This window comes from Macaca fascicularis, chromosome 4, assembly GCF_037993035.2.
Source record: "Macaca fascicularis isolate 582-1 chromosome 4, T2T-MFA8v1.1".
NCBI lineage: Eukaryota > Metazoa > Chordata > Mammalia > Primates > Cercopithecidae > Macaca > Macaca fascicularis.
In genome coordinates, this window is record NC_088378.1 from 78333389 (window position 1) to 78350366 (window position 16978).

The 16978-nt window shown below is 38.2% G+C and overlaps 1 protein-coding gene across 22 annotated transcripts in view; it reads right to left on the bottom strand.

The window, feature by feature from the left end:
* Nucleotides 1-16978, bottom strand: part of KLHL32 (kelch like family member 32) — a 210617-nt gene that overhangs the window by 156869 nt on the left and 36770 nt on the right. For 20 of the 22 annotated variants that reach the window (XR_012433603.1, XM_074037443.1, XM_074037435.1 and 17 more), the window contains 2 exons: nt 11386-11473; nt 2239-2419 (listed from right to left, as the gene is read on the bottom strand). Coding sequence is in view for 8 of the 22 variants with exons in the window: in XM_015449059.4 (XP_015304545.1) it covers nt 2239-2419; nt 11386-11408 (204 nt within the window). In the remaining 14 variants the exon portion in view is untranslated. Of the gene's footprint in view, nt 1-2238; nt 2420-6371; nt 6655-11385; nt 11474-16978 lie in introns of those variants that run through there. The other 2 variants (XM_074037429.1, XM_074037434.1) reach the window with 2 other exon arrangements.

Below are 16978 nucleotides of genomic sequence, written 5' to 3' on the forward strand. Positions count from 1 at the left end.
TTGAGAATACATGGATGCAAAAAAGGGAACAACAGACACTAGGGCCTACTTAATGGTAGAGGCTGGGAGAAGGGAGAAAACTGAAAAACTACTTATTGAGTATTATGCTTATTACCTGGGTGATGAAATAATCTGTACACCAAACCCTCATGAAACATAATTTACCTATATAACAAACCTGCACATGTACCCCTGAACCTAAAAGTTCAAAAAAAAAAAAAAATCGATACTGAAATGCTGAAACCTAAGTAGAGAGAAGTTAACACCAAGAAGGCTATATTACAGTCCATAAAAAGACAAAATTCCTATTACATAATATACATACAATCTAAAGTGTTTTGCTGATTCAAAAGCCCCTCTGAATAATATGACTCTTCTGAAAGAAGAATACCTGACAATGTGAGTGAGGGTGTGTGAAATGTATAATTATATTAATGGAACTAAAAGGCCACTTTACAGATATTCTGTATCATCTTTGTAGTTTAGAATTAAATCCTACTTTTTATTTCAGAAACAGCCATTTCAAGTAATTACCTCTTCATCTTCTACATTACTCAGTTTCATCACATTTAATACGCTTTTTTAAAAAGGCTGTCTTTTATGATTTGGCATCTTTGAAAATTCTCTGCAACTGCTAGTTGGCAATTAAGTGCAGTTGATATTGTCTCTTAACTAACAAAAGCAACATTATTATTAGAAATATTCAAACCAATCAACAAATTGCCCATGGGCCTAAGTTGGTGTCTGTAACATTTAGAGACTTTACTGGGGAAAATTAAAAAAACAACACAACACAATTAAATTAATTTATATTCCCATTTATATGGAGATTCATACCGTTATGTTTCAAAAGTATTAGTCACTAGTTAACTGAAATAGCATTGAAAAGAAAATTAAATAGGCATTGAAATAATGTATATTTAGAAATTAATATTTCAAAACATTCTGGCTAATAATTGTCCAGGTTTTTGCTACTTTATGTCCATATAAGCAGCAGACTATCACACTCATTAAGAGTCAAACATGGATTTCAATTCCAGATCTGCCATTTAGGAACTGTGTGACCCTTATCCTCTGAGTTAGTGCAAATTACTTAGTCTTTGTTATTGTTTCCATATATGCAAAATGGTGATTTTAATAGTATGTATATATATGTGCACAATGGGTTGTTGTGAGGATTAAATGAGATATGCATATAAAATCCTTTGCTCACCATGTGAATCACAAGAAGTGCTAAATAAGTGGCATTTAATCAGCTTCACCATACTGTGTACTTTCATCTTCAAGAAAAACAGCAATCTTATTACCACATATAATTTGCTGTTGGAAATCAACCCCAAAGCTCTGGTAAACAAGATGTGTTTTCATTAGCCACATGGACTGACCATGAAGGTCCATTAGGCTAAATGAATCTCTGTCCTTGGAGCAAATAATTAGAAAGCATTAGGCCAGGCACGGTGATGTGTGCCTATAATCCCAGCACTTTGGGAGGCCGAGGCAGGTGGATTACTTGAGGTCAGGCGTTCAAGACCAACTTGACCAACTTGGTGAGACCCCGTCTCCACTAAAAATACAAAAATTAGCCAGGTGTGGTGGCATGTCCCTGTAATCCCAGCTACTCAGGAGGCTAAGGCATGAGAATCACTTGAACTCAGGAGGTGGAGGTTGCAGTGAGCCGAGATCACACCATTGGCACTCCAGCCTGGATGAAAGAACGAGACTCTGTCTCAAAAAAAAAAAAAATATATATATATATATATACACACACACACACAGAGGTATATATATGTATATATACATATATGTGTGTATATATGTGTGTGGGTATATATATAAAAATCAGAAACACTACATATACTTAAAGACTTTTAAATCTTAACAAACTGTCTTATAGCTTGGTCTTTGATCCTGAATCCAGAAGCAACCTCTCACCCCAATCTGCACCCCCACAGGAGCACTACAGTGCCACATTGTCTCATGGTAGTAAAGTGCCAAGCACTCCTTGGCTCAGATGCGAGGGGAGGTCTGTTCTACATTGGAGGCACATCCAGGTGCCCTGCCCAGAGAGGACCCAATGGGGCCCCAGGACACATTCTACCCAGGAAAGAACAAAAGCCCCCACCATTCAGCTCTGGGGGTACCACATAATTGGCTCCTGGTTTAGTGACAGTTTGGGAAGCACTGTCATCCTCTCTTTATCAATATTTTAAGAGAAACAAACAAACTATGGTGACTTACCCGGAAATAGTCGCTGCATGCTGCCAGGACGGCCTTGTGAGCATGGAATTTCTGTTCCTCAGCAATCAGGGTGATGTCGCAGAGGATGCCATCACTCCTCTGCTGATTCAGTGCTGCCAGGACACTGTCATTGTGAGATTCGGAGTGGCACAGCCTCTGGCCTGTCAGCATTTCTTGAATACTACAAAGGAGAACAATCAAGTCAACGTTTTTCCTTTTACCAGCCCTGTGGGCCGGCTGCTCTCTCATTCCTTGAACATTGACTAAGGCAACACGGGTTCCAGTGCACTCTATGAGTGTGACCATCTGTTCCCTCATTTTCTTTCTCTCCACCATTCTCTTGTTCTCCCTTTTTCTTATTCTCTCTGCTCCCCTCCCTGCAGGGTCTTTCTCTTTTTTACTGGTGCCTCTCTTTCTGCATTTGTGTTTGTGTGTGTTCATCTGTGGCTGCATACTGACCCAGGTCTCTGGACCTGCAAGCCTCTGTTTCTGGGCCCCGTCCCTTCAGTGTGTGAACATCTCTGAGTGCAAAACTTCCTCTGGATGTGTATCTGGGCATGTGTACATGTGTGTGTGTGACCCTTCCCACTCTGTCCCCTCTCTCTAATTCCCTGATTCCTTCCCCACCTTTGTACCTTACCATGTCTCCCACAGGACACAATACTGTTAACACATACAAGAAAACTGAGCAAATGTTAGTCAGGACAAAAAGGGCTCCAAGTGACCATTCATGTAAAAAGCAATTAAACCAAAGAAGCTTACTATTAAACTTGGGAAATTGTGCACCATAAGAGCATCAAAAGGAATGCGTTGTAAATGATAACAAATTTAAAGCTGAAAGTAAAATTTATCTATTATCAGCCTTTAGTTTCTATGTGTGATCATTCTACTAGATTTATGAATGACTATATAATTTTCTTTTTGTTTCTACTTTGTGAGATTGCTAATTTTACCCATTGTGAGACTTACCTCTTCACTCTCTACACTAACCTAAGACATTTATCCTTATGCCCTTTCAAAAGTCCTAGGTGAAGCTCTAGATCATTCTACAATAATACAGAAGTAATGCCATAAACACAAAATGCAAACTTTCACTTTATAGACAGCTATGGACATTTTCAGCTTACGCCAATGGGAATCTACGCAGTGCTCTGAAATCTCAGAACCGGTATTGGACTAAGATGGGTGATCTGCCAGGAATAGGTTACTCTCAGAGTGAAAACAAGGGCCATCAAGTCCTGTTTCTGGCCAGCAGGTTCATCTCAAAGCTGAGTAAAAATACTGTTGGGATGATTGAGCATTGCCTCTCCCATGTTGGTAATTCCTGTATCCAACCCCTTCCTCTGAGTGTGAAAGAGTTTCTCAGGGGAGCCAGAGTTGCCACCAGCCTAGTCTGCATGGTGGGTTTATTTGGCAGGGCTCTGCTCAGCCTGTGGTGCCAGTTGGCTGGTAAATTACAGTTAGGTACAAATCACCAAATACTTCCTGTGAAATGCCAGAAGGCAGTCATTAAGCTTTATTGGACAGTTTTGACTGGGAAGCATCAGAAATGTCAGAAATATGGAAAGAAAAAAACTTGACAGACGGTGATGATATAGGAAGTTCCTGTGGGAAGGTGGGAGGATTATTTTCAGTTGAAATGTAGCAGTGAGTTTTGAAATGGTTACTGTCATTGAATATTCATCTAGTAGCTCAAGCCATAGGCAGACTTTAAAATCAGTAATTAAAAACCTCATTCAGAAGCATAAATAATTTTTTGCAAATTTCTATGCAAAGTCTAGAATGGAGATTAATTAGCATCACTCAATTAATTAGCATCTCAAATCAAGAAATGGAATAGTAATAGAAACATTGTATCAGCCAAGTAAAGCTTTAAGATAGTCTTTGAAAAATCTTTCCTAAAAGGATGACTTTTTAATAGATTTGAGAAACACATAGTGCTCACCATGTCCCATGAACTATTCTTAGTGATTTACAATGACTAGTTCATGTAATCTGCACAACACCACCATGAGGCAGGTACTATTATTATCTCTATTTTATAGATAGAAAAACTGAAAGTCCAAGATCAGGTATCTTGAGAACATATTACCAAGAATATAATAATGTAATTCCTCCTTCTACTTAAAGAAAAAAGAAAAAAAAAAGAGGCCAGGCGTGGTGGCACATGCCTGTAATCCCAGCACTTTGGGAGGCTGAGGCAGGTGGATCACTTGAGGTCAGGAGTTTGAGACCAGCCTGGTCAATATGGTGAAATCCCATATTGGGGTTTAATTAATACTATAGTAATACTCTGTTGTATTGTATTGCATCAATACACAAATTAGCCAGGTGTGATGGCGTGTACCTTAATCCCAGCTACTCAAGAAGCTGAAGCAGGAGAATTGCTTGAACCCAGTAAGTGGAGGTTGCAGTGAGCTGAGATCATGCCACTGCACTCCAGCCTGGGCAACAGAGCGAGATTCTGTCTAAAATATATACACACACACACACACACACACACACACACACACAATCTGTAAAAGAGCTGAAAAATCTATGCTTAAGGGGAAAAATCATGAAAGTCCCTATTAACTTTATATTTATATTATGTATAATGAATCTCAAAGTCAGCCTTTTAGAATAATATACATGAACAGAACAACATGACAAAGCAGTAAGAAATATTTGAAATTTTGCTTCAAAAACATGTATCTTCATACTGTGACTGAAAGTTTTGGGATAGAAAATAGATTCTAATTATTATAACCATAGAAAATAGATTCTAATTATTATAACCTTAGAAAATATATTTGAAACGTTCATAACTTATTTTCTCCATTTTTATATTACCTTAAATGTTAAATAAATGTATTTCAAAATTTCATTTGTAGTGGAACAGAAGAATATATTAAGATAACTGCCTTAAAATGTTTCCTTACTCATTTTCCAAATATAGTGCCACAATTCCTGTCCTTATTATTAAGATTGAATTGGTACTTGCATTATATATGTCTATTGAGAGTGAATAAATCTTACCAGAAAAAGAGCAGCTGTAAACTGAAATTTGGCAAAGAATAAAAGACTCGGCTTTGAAACAATAGTGATGCTGCACAATTTCACAGGATCATTCAGCTGGGCTTGAAAATTCAAGCTTCAAGAAAACAACAAGCTAAATATTTAAGACAACAGTTGGCACAAGATCCCAAATATTTTGGAACCAATATGTTAGGGATCCTTAAAAGCAGAAACAAATACTCTAACATTTGGCAAGAAATAAAAGCCTCTTAATCAACAAATCATTATTGTATTCTGAAAGTAACTTCCCACTCAACTCTTGGATGTAAATTTGTAAAACATCTCAACCCTCTAAATGTTAAGGCACACGTGGCCACAGAACATAGCTGGAAGGGAGCAGGCCCACTTCACCAAGTCAATAGTCATAAACCAGGGAGGAGATAAATCAAAGACTGTAATGCACTATGTCTAAATTAAAATGGGGAGCTGACACATGCTTGCAAACAGCTCCCTCAGCATCTAGAACATATATCAAATTCGCAAACTAAGCCTCTCAACTTAGAGCAATGTCCCTCAATTTTTTTGAGAAATAAAGAAAAAGGAAGAAAAAGTATATCCTAAAACTTCTAAATTGCTGGGGAAAAGACTGAAAGCAAGAGCCATATTTCTCAAGGAAACACAGATTTGAGTGTCATCCTAAAACTGGAAAAGGTCTCCCACAGAAGCAATGCTGCCACCTCAGAATTCATCGGTGAGTGCAGAGAGTGTCCTGGCTTCCCCAATACAACCCCTTTCTCTCAGAGATGCCCTAGAACTGCATCAATACAAAAAAGTATGTGCTATATTGATACTATAGTAATACTCTATTGTATTGTATTGTATCAATACAATAGTAATAGTCTATTGTAGGGATACACCTATACAGTAGACACTAACCACACATGGTTACTGAGTACTTGAAATATGACCAGTCCAAATTGAGATGTACCATACATGTAAAATGCACAATGGATGTCAAAGACAATATGAACAAAAGAACGCAAAATAGCTCAATATTTCTGTACTGATTACATGTTTAAATTATAATATTTAGGGTATGTTGGGTTACATAAAATTATTTTTAAAATTAATTTTACCTTTTTTAGGGCCAGGCATGATGACTCACACCGGTAATACCAGCATTTTGGGAGGCCCAAGCGGGCAGATCATCTGAGGTCAGGAGTTCAAGACCAGACTGGCCAACATGGTGAAACCCCGTCTCTACTAAAAATGTAAAAATTAGCCGGGTGTGGTGGCACATGCTGTATCTCAGTTACTCAGGAGGCTAAGGCAGAAGAATTTCTTGAACCCAGGAGGCAGAGGTTGCAGTGAGTCGAGATCGTGCCACTGCACTCCAGCCTGGGCAACAACAGTGAAACTCTGTCTCAACAACAACAAAAAATAATAATTTTACCTTTTTTTAATATGGCTACCTGAATTTTAAAATTATAGATATGCTTCTCATTATGGTTCTGTTGGATACTCTATGAGTTCCCAGGGATATATGTCCCTCTATTTTTTTCCACCTGAACACTATAAGGGCTTTAGGCAACCCCTATCGGACTGCCTGTGCAAACTGCTGTTCCTGTATTTCACAGGGCCCCACGTAGGCCCTCATGCAATAGTGGAAAGCCCCAGACTCTCTGAGCAGAAGATTGCTTTTTAGTAATGCCAGGGAGCAACCATTTGATCAGTCGTATGTCAGTATCCAGAAATGGGGAAATAAATAAACAAGGTCTCAGGAAAGACGATTATTCATAACTTTAAGCCTTTAACTTTCATTCTGGAATTGATCACAAAAACTAATAAATCAAATGCAGAGAATGATGTTCATTATATCATATTCCCTACTCATACTGAATCACTGCTTTAGTGCAAATTGCTACTTCAAGGTCATAGAATTAACATTTTTGGTCACAGAAATCCTATAGGGTTTGATGTTCATGGAAAGAATTTTGATGAAGTTCAGTCAGTTTTAAAGTTGTAAATTCCAAAAACAGCTATATGGTTTTAAACATCTGCATTTCAAATTTTAAAATCCAAGTCAATTTCTATATCAGTGTTCACCTACAACCTGTATATACAAAAAATATGTAGTCGTTTTTAAGTAACACTACCAATAAGGTGTTACATACTTACATATTAAAAACAACCAACTGGCATAAAGATTCTCATTTCTTAAGTAGGCTACTTTATACAAGAAAGAAAAAGACTGGACAAAAAGTCTGACAGTAATAATTATGCATAATTATCTCAATTCAGTCTATTGGTGAACTATCAAGTAAGTGTCTTAAATCACTTTATGTAGTCAAAATATTTTCATGAAAATTAAAGACATTAATATTTTTAAAATTCTATTTAAGGTGTAGGCTATTAAAGGACCCTGTAATAAAATAATGTTATTTCTATAGAACACTTTATAATTTATAAACACTTTAAAATGAACTTGGTCAATTAATAACAATGGTCATAATAATAGGCAAAGAAGATACAATATGCTTAGACAATTATTAAATAATGAAAACTCTGTAGAAAGGAACGTAATTATAAATGAATAATTTTGTTTCCTTCCTTCCCTCATTCATTTATCCAACAAATATTTATTAAGCCTGCGCCAGGTGTTGTGCTGGGTACCAGGGATAAAATGGTGAGCAAACCATATGTGGTAGCAGTCCTTAGCAGTCCTCATGGAACTTTCAGTACAGTGGGGCAGTTACACATTAATCACATAATCTAGCCTCCCTAAAGAAATAATACTTGAGCTGCTGGCTGAAGGACGAGAACAAGTTAATCTGGTAAAAAGGAAGGTTTTCCAGGCAGGAGAACAGCAAATGCTATGATCCTGTGGCAGGAGGGAGCATGGCCCTTACAGAGTGTCTACAGAAAGTTAACAGCTAGGGATGAAGAAGAACGTGGTGCAGGTAAGCCCCGAGCAGCAGAAGCCTGAGCCCACTTGTGCAGGAATTCTGGGCCAGGGTATCCTAAGGGCAATGGGAAGTCACAGAAAAGGTCACTCAAGCTGTAGTACCAAGAGCAGTAGGGGAGACTGGGCCAGACTAGAGCAAACCCGGACTGTGACTATGGTTCAGGTGAGTGATGGAGTTGGACCTTGGAGCCCAAGGAGCATTCGGATGAAGTTTCAGAAAGGTGAATGGGATTAAAAGTTATTTAGAGGGAAAATCTACAGGTCTTGGTGTTAGATTATATATGGAGGTGAGTGGGAGGAAGATTTCCAGAAGACGCCTACATTTCTGGCTTATACAACTTGCTATTTCCAGAATAGGAAACAAATGAAAGAGGATCAGAATTGTAGAAAAGAATGATGATGAATTTGGTTTGGGACACGTTAAGTTTGAGTTGTCTTTAAGACATCCAAGCACAGATGTCAAATATGTAGCTTGATTCATGGATCTGGAGCTCTGAAAGGAGTCTTTGCTAGAAATGTAAATCTGCAACTCATCTGCATAGGGAAGGTGACAACACAGCTGTATCTCAAGAACGTGGCTGAGAAACAAGCAACAGTCAAAGGTTGCTGAGAATATATGAAAGATCGATTTGAAGCACAGAGGCAGGTTTGGGCTTAGTTGTGGGAAAGGATTGCCTCTTGAGTGGCAGGGAGTCAGTGGACCAGAAACACATACTAAAACTCTGGGCACTTTTTGGCTTGTTGAATCTAAAGATTTTTGTGGAACTAGTCTCTACTAGACAATATAGGCATGGAAATATGAATAGCTCAGTTCATCCGGATTGGGGTTTTCTCAAGCAAATGCATCAAAAATACAGGAAATGAGAGAACTTAAGGGTTTAGCAACAGTGATAGAATCTAAACTGCTTAAGAAGGAAAATGAGGAAAGGAAAGACTGGATGGGTTGGTAGAAAGTAGCAGGGCCAATAAATGAGACATTACAGTAAGGTCAGAGTACAACCATTACAGGGGTAAATCAGCAAGCTAGAAGGAGAGGAGGCTGCGGTGAGAGTAAAATGACGGATAGTGTGATTTCAGAAACAGAGTAATTACTGAGGATGACAAGGTCTGAGGTGTGGCCATGAAACTGGGCAGCTGAGTGCAGGGAGAAGGTCTTTGGAGATAAGCAGATTGAAGGTCCAAGGACCATGAAGCAGACACATCCTCCATGCTGACACTGAGGGCCCTGGGGGTACAGTAAGGGGTTCGTGATGAGGAGGAAGACTGCAAGCCAGGTGCCGAAGTACTCAGTGAATAAAAGACAATGACCCCGACCACAGTTAGGAAGAGGAGAGCTTGAGAGAGATAGAGAGCACCATCTTCAGAAGAGATGTTGTTTTTGTGGCTGTGCTTTCTCAATCAATCAATTTGTGGAGTAACAGTCTAGAAGCAAAATCATGCCCTGGGATGATGACAATCTCTCTACCTGTCCTTGACGTACATGAGATGTGAGGAAATATCAATGCCACTACTTTGAGAGGACTACAAGGGAAACGGTTGTCAGAGGAGGATGGATCTCAGTGAAGTCTGAGACGAACAGAGCTTTTCAGGACAAGGAGATGATACAGCAGAAGGTGTGGTTGTGCTGTGACACTTCCACATGGCACAGTGAGAGAGTGTGAGAGGTGGGGAAGGGAGGGCTCTGGGTTGAAGCAGAAAAGGAGACAACATTATAGAGATGATTGCACTGTGGAAGACAGATGACCGTGGAATGGGAGTTGATTAATAAGAATGGGATGGCAGACTTAAAAGTAAAAACTTATTTTAAGTATGCACACTGATCCTGGTAGCCAGGAATAAATAGCTTGGCTGAGGTGGTGGCAGACAGACACCATGGTCTCCATGTGCTGTATTGGTTGGATGCCAGGTCTAGAGCAGGGTTTCTCAGCCTCAGTATTACTGACATTTTGGGCTAGATGTTTTTTTGCTGTAGGGGGTTGCCCTATGCATTGCAAGATGTTTAAAATGATTCCTGGCCTCTACCCAGTAGATGCCAATTGTATCCACAGTCCCAGTGACATCCAAAAACATTGTCAGATATTGCACAAAGTACCCTGGTGGTGAAATCATCCACCATTGAGAATCACTGATTGAGAGCAAAAGACTCACATGGGGAGTGCAGAGGCGTTACACCTGTTACAGCAATGTCACCAGTTCTCAACACATTTCTGGAACAAATCACCTCTAATAGCTTCAGAGTCACGGAAAGAAACTGGTCTCATTACTTAACAAACACCCAATTCTTAAGAAAAATGTATTCCCTAGGTTTATCATCTTTCTTATTATTTGCTCTGAAGGTATTTTGACTGTTCCCTCAGAGGATGATGCAGATTTACCTCCAGTGAGACTATTCAAATGAATGCCATGCATTTTCTCATTGGCTGCCCCTCAGTTTCTGGAATGTGCCAAGCTCCTTCCTGCCTCAGGGTATGCCCCCCTTCAAATCTCAGGTATACAGCCTATCTCAGGAAGGCATTTTCTTGCTCTATCTATCCTGTACTTTTCCTTCAGAGCACTTTCACAATTATTTTTGCATCGTTACTGGTGTGCTTATTTGTTTAATGACTGTTTCCCCCATAGAATACACATTTTAAGAGGGAAGGAACCTTATCTGTTTTATTCATAGCTGTGTCCTCAGCACCAAACAGAGTACTTGGCTTAATTAATATCTATTAAATAAATGAATTATTAAAAGGAAATGTTGTGAGCATTTTGAGAATAAGCATTGTACGCCCCAAAGTGATTGCCTTAAAGGAGGCTCTCTCTCTCTCTCTCTCTATATATATATATATATATACACACACACACACACACACACACACGTATGTATAATTTTTTTATTCTTTTTTTATGTCATATACCTTTATAGTAGCATACCTTTGTCTGAAGGAAGCATCCTAAATAAGAAAAAAGTATTAAAAAGCAGTATGATTCAAAGAATCAGGAAACATGTTTAGGTTTGACAAATAACTAGGTCACAGCAGTTAGTCCTTGTGCTACCATAGTAAATTCACAAAAGCTCTGACTAGTTTGTTGATTCCTTTAAATATGCATTAAGTCCCTGCTCTGTGCTTGATCCTGCAACGTGCAATGCACCTATTTCAGGGCTCACTACAGCAAGCAAGGACACATCCTGCAGGACATACCTGAGGCAGCGTTCAGATGGCATTTTCCAGCTGGGTTCCTCAGGTTCTCAGCTTTAGAAGCGTGCAGAGGAATCAGCAAGCATTCCAGCTGAATAAAAAGACAAGAGAAAAGGGTGCATTGAGCTAAATGCAGAAAAGTACACTTTGGGTCTTCCTGATGCTAAAGCTTTTGAATTCCAGGGAGGCAGCTTGGAGAGTTTTACTGTCCACATAAAACATTCTGACACAATGCTCCTTTAACAAACAAGTAATTGTTCTGGATATTAAAGTTTTTTCACTTTATTGAAGCTTCAAGGACTAGGAAGTAAAATATGTTTGAGAATCAACAATAGTAATTTAGTGTTAAAATAAAAATTAAAACACCAGATGGGATGGCCAAAGGAAAAAACTAAGATTTGATAAACCACAAATCTAAACCACAAATACTAGTTGACTTGTCGTTTATAGAGATTTCATTTTCCTTCCAAATATGATTAGTGGAATTAAATTAAAATCAAGTACCTCATGGCTAAGTGTCTATAGAAATACAATTTTCTATTCAAGAAGCAGATTTCTGAAAAGTAGGTGGAAAAAATAACATAGAGAAGATAAAAATTAGTAGGAAATGAAAAATGGATTCTTATAGAGGCTTCGATATTGCGTAATTGAAATATACAACAGGATGCAGTTGTCAGGCTTGAAACTGCTCCTTGGCTATTCAAGCACGCTTACTCATTTAGTCCCTGCCTCCATTCCCCGTCTTTGCTTTTCATCATTGGAGTAACTCTGACTAGAAAAATAAATTATTTGAATAGTCTTGGTCCTGGTCCATGACTACACTTTACAACCCTCAGTAGAGGTTCTAGCTCCCATTTTCTAATGCACCCAAGTGGCTAAATTAATTAGAATCTGGATAAGTTAAATAGGCTTCCTTCTGTCTCAATTTTATTTTGAAAAGCAATAACAGGATGAAAATGCTTATGAAAGGAATATGTTAAGCTGTGCCTATTTCTGCTGATTTGTATAAAAGAGAGAGCTACAATTTACAATCTGACCGAAATACAATATTTGTTATATTGTATACAAACCCTCAATTGGTATGACTGCATAATACTTCACATAGCATACCATCATTGGTTAACTATTCCATTTTATTGAACATTAGGTTGCTGGGTTGCTTTGAATATTTTTCATACAACTATATTTTTGTTTCTTCTTTTCTTTAATTATTAAAAATAGTATGTCTCTACTTTCATTTATTTCTAATTTAAGTCTTGACGAACCTAAAAGTGAGTGTCATTTTTAATTGCCCCATTAGGACTGAGCAGCATGGGCAGTCACAGTAATTCAAGGCACGTTGTTTAATTAGCCAAGAGACTTGCTTAGCAACCTAATGTTGCTACAGTGTCCTTTCAGAATCTAGGTTATAAACTCCAGTCTTTTGTCGCCTAACACAAACTCCAACAGGCATGGACACTTGAGCTTTAAAGTTGCAAAGAATATTTAATACTACAGGGAGGTGTAACACCTTAATCTTTCTGAAAGTCCAATGTTTTTAAAATACTCCCAACAACTGAATGGAGAACAAAAATCCTAAAGTTAAAATAATCTCAAATTAAATGGCACATCTAACTTGATATGTTTCATTTCAAACATGATCATTAAAAATAATAAGATAGATGAAATTTTCTTTTACAGACATTTATCGTTTGGAGACCAACTCACTAAATCAGGTGTTTTCTAAAATTGTTGAATTATAAGCCACTATATACTACAAAGCTTAGGAAACTGGACACCATTTTAAAGGTGAATTAACTAGGTGCCCACCAGTGGTAGACTGGATTTAAAAAATATGGTATATATACACCATGGAACACTGTGTATTTATAGCCACAAAAAAGAAGAAAATCTTGTCCTTTGCAGCAACATGGATAAAACTGAAAGCCATTATCCAAAACGAATTAACACAGGAACAGAAAAACAAATACCACATGTTCTTCTCACTTATAAGTGAGTTAAACATTGAGTATCCCTAGGCATAAAGATAGGAACCACAAACATTGGGGACAAATAGAAGGAGGCTGGGGACATGGGCTAAAAAACTACCTGTTAGGTAGTATGCTCATTACCCAGGTGACAGGATCATCCACACCCCAAACCTCAGCATCATGCAATATACTCATGTAACAAACCTACATACACATGTACCTGCTAAATCCAAAATAAAAGTTGAAATTATTTTTTTCAAAAGGTGAGTTAAAATGAGTTAAGGATTAATCACCACTGGAAAAGGTTTATTATTTACTATTTTTACTACATATTATTTACTATTTATTATTCCCTATGTTCTCTATATTTATATATTGGATATATATATACTGAATTAAAATTTGTTAGCAAATACATTTGTTTTTATAAAAAGTTTTCCTCACCATAAGTAGAGTGAACAACATGGCTACTTGTAAGCTCCAGCCAGACACCTCTTCTCCCTTTTCCCACTTCCTTGCACTTTTTCCCATGCCTAGTACGTAGATTAACCCAAGGCTGTTTCCCTCCCACAGCCCAGGGAGATCCAGGCCAGTCTCCTGCAGTTCCCCTCCTCAGAATACAGAAATGATCAGAGCTGAGCCAGCTGAGTGGAGCATTAGGAAGCAGAGCAATATGAAGAAAGGCCAGAGTTGCTCTCCAGGTAGCCAACATTTAGGGCTCTCACACACTCTCAGAGACAGAACTGCATTTATCACAAATCCCAAAGGAGTGCTATGTGGGGCTGGAAGCAAATGAGGTGACTCTTTTTCTGTCACTTAAGAGTGATCACCTTTGAGATCTCTTTCAACTGTGACCATCTACAATCTTCTGAGCCATTGGCATGACAAAGATTCTCTTCTAGACCAAACTCTAGACAGACTCCTCTGAGCTCTTTTTCAAGTAGGCCCGTCCTTGGGTATGTCCTCAGGAGCTTTGTGGTCAACTACTGAATAATGAAAATATTATTTTGGTGAACAGATAATTTATTGATTTTACTAAACACTTAAAGACAAGGAATATATAAAAATAGTTAAGAAAACATGTTAAAATTTTAAGTAGCCATCAGCCTTTTGGTTCAGCTTAATGAACCCAGGAAGGAGGAAGGGATTTGCCTCTATTGCATAACTACTATAAAAAAACAAGGCATGGAGGGTACCAGAATAGCCACCCCAAAATATGCCTCCTTAGCACATGGATCATTTTGACCTAAAAGCCACTGAGAACCAGCAGATGCAGGAATAGCTCTAAACACAGGGTACCGTTGTCCTTTTGTAAAGAAAATTTACATTTATAAAGAACATTTTCATAATTTCTTTTCGTAAAAGGTCTCTTCCTTTCCTGGACCAGGAAGAGGAGGACTCCTAACTCTTATCAATGGAGAAGGTACTGACTTCAATCTGCACAATAAACCTTACTGAAAAATTCTTGTTTACAGTACTTTTCCTGGTCATCTTTCTGTAACTTGTCTTTCCCATCCAGAAGCCCCAAATCCCTTTTCCTTTGATTATCCTAAGATCATATGTCAGGCCAAGTTCTAACCACTCCTTTGGGTTAGTCATCACTGGGTGCTCCCATGTGTATCTGTGATGAACATGGAAATAAATTTCTGTTTGTTTTTCTCTTGCTAATCTGTCTTTGGTGGTCTAAAAATATAGAGGCCCTGCTGAAAAATCTACGATGGATAGAGGAAAGAAGATTTTACCCCCTCCCCTACAACAGGCATCGTGGTTTTCATTTAACAGTGTAAGAGTTCAGCTACTGTAGTAACTTCTCAAAGTGAGAAATGACCCCCAAAAGACTAGTACCACAAATTTCAGTCTTTGTGATTAAAAATACAACCAAATAAATCCAGCTTGCAAACAAAAATAAAACACACATTTTACAAAATGAAGCTGTTTGTACATATCGATGTGCAACTAGGCTAGGCTAGTTTCTTACCTTTTCCAAGACTCAATTTCTTCATTTTCTAAAAATACAGATAATACTACCTTATCACAGGGCTTATAGTGTATGTAGCGTACCTAGTGTAACGGCTGACACATCACAGGGTCATAGTAAACATCATTGTGTGTCTTCTTTTGTTATAGAACACAAATATGAATCATGTAGTGATTTGATCCAGTGACAGGAATCTCTGAATGTTTTCTTTTGTTTCACTTTTTGGTAATGTAGTTCTTATGCCAAATACTAGTGTTTGTAATACCAAAAATGTGTATAGCAGCAATCCTTCAAGGACTGTTCTCAAGACAACTTTACAGCTGGTGAAGACTCAGACCCCCCTCTCCAAGCTCTCCAGAGGAAGCTGGGCATTTACCCCCAGAAACACAGCAAATATTTCTTAAAATATAGCGATTTTTTCACATAATTGAAATTATTTACCACCCTCACCCTTAGGAAATGTTCATTAGTGGAATGTCCTCCATTTCTGGTAAGTCTCTTCAAATATAATCTGGTACATAGGATTGATGGGATCTAACCTCTTTATAGTCTTTATTTTTATTAAAATGTTTCAAAGTTGGTAGAGTCTCACTTGGGTTTTTTTTTAAGTCAAACTTGAAAATATATTTACACAGACAAAATAAATATATTATTAAACAGTAATAGTGAGCAAGTGAAACATGATTAAGCCCTCCAAACTAGCTGGCTAGCTTTTAATTACTTACCTCTAGTTGATCTTAAAACCCCCATTAGCAAGTCAAATGACTGAACAATACATAACTGAACTCCCACTCGCTACCTTATGGGTAACATCTCTGACTATGGGTCACGGTAGTAACGGTGCTTATAGTTATTTTTCAGAAACTAGGGGGCAGCTTTTGTCTAGTTCAAGCCAGATGAGACCTTCACAAGTTGGTTGCACAGGTTGGGCCTGCAACAGCTGCCTGAAGAGGGAACTTCTTGATATCAGAGAGCCAAAAACTCCATTATCAGATTACGCTAGTGCCACCATTTTCTGCACATATATCCTATGAAGAACCATACAGCTTAATTACCCTTGTGCAGAAGCCCTAATTACCTCACCTTTCCGACTCACCAATCATCTTTCCCTATACTTTAGACCACCCCACTTTCTGTCACACACATACCTCCAAGCCCTATTTTCAGAGAGGTGGATCTGAGATTTATTTCCCTGGCCCTGCACATTGAAGCCTTGTGAATAAAATCTTTTCTTTTTTGCAAAAACTGTCACCACAGTGATTGGCTTGCTGCATACAGGCAGAACAAGCCTGGCCAGTAACAAAACGGGGAGGATAAAAGTAAGTGTCCTATAGGTCTTGATGACATACAAAGAAAGAAGGACAAGCTAAGTTAGTTTAATATAATCAATAAACATAAGATACTAAAAATTAAGCTACCTTAATTATGTGGATGCATACCAATCCTACCAACATATAAGAGACTGGTGAAGAACTCAACTCTGACCTTTTTCTTCTCTTGCCCAAATTACTATCTAAAGGGGTATGGGGAGTCATGCCCTACAAACCATAAAGTCTCATCCAGGGGGTTTTATTTAACCCTATATAATGTGGCTTGCTTTCCAACCTGATGCTGGCATAACATCACATGGCAGATAAAGAAAGACATC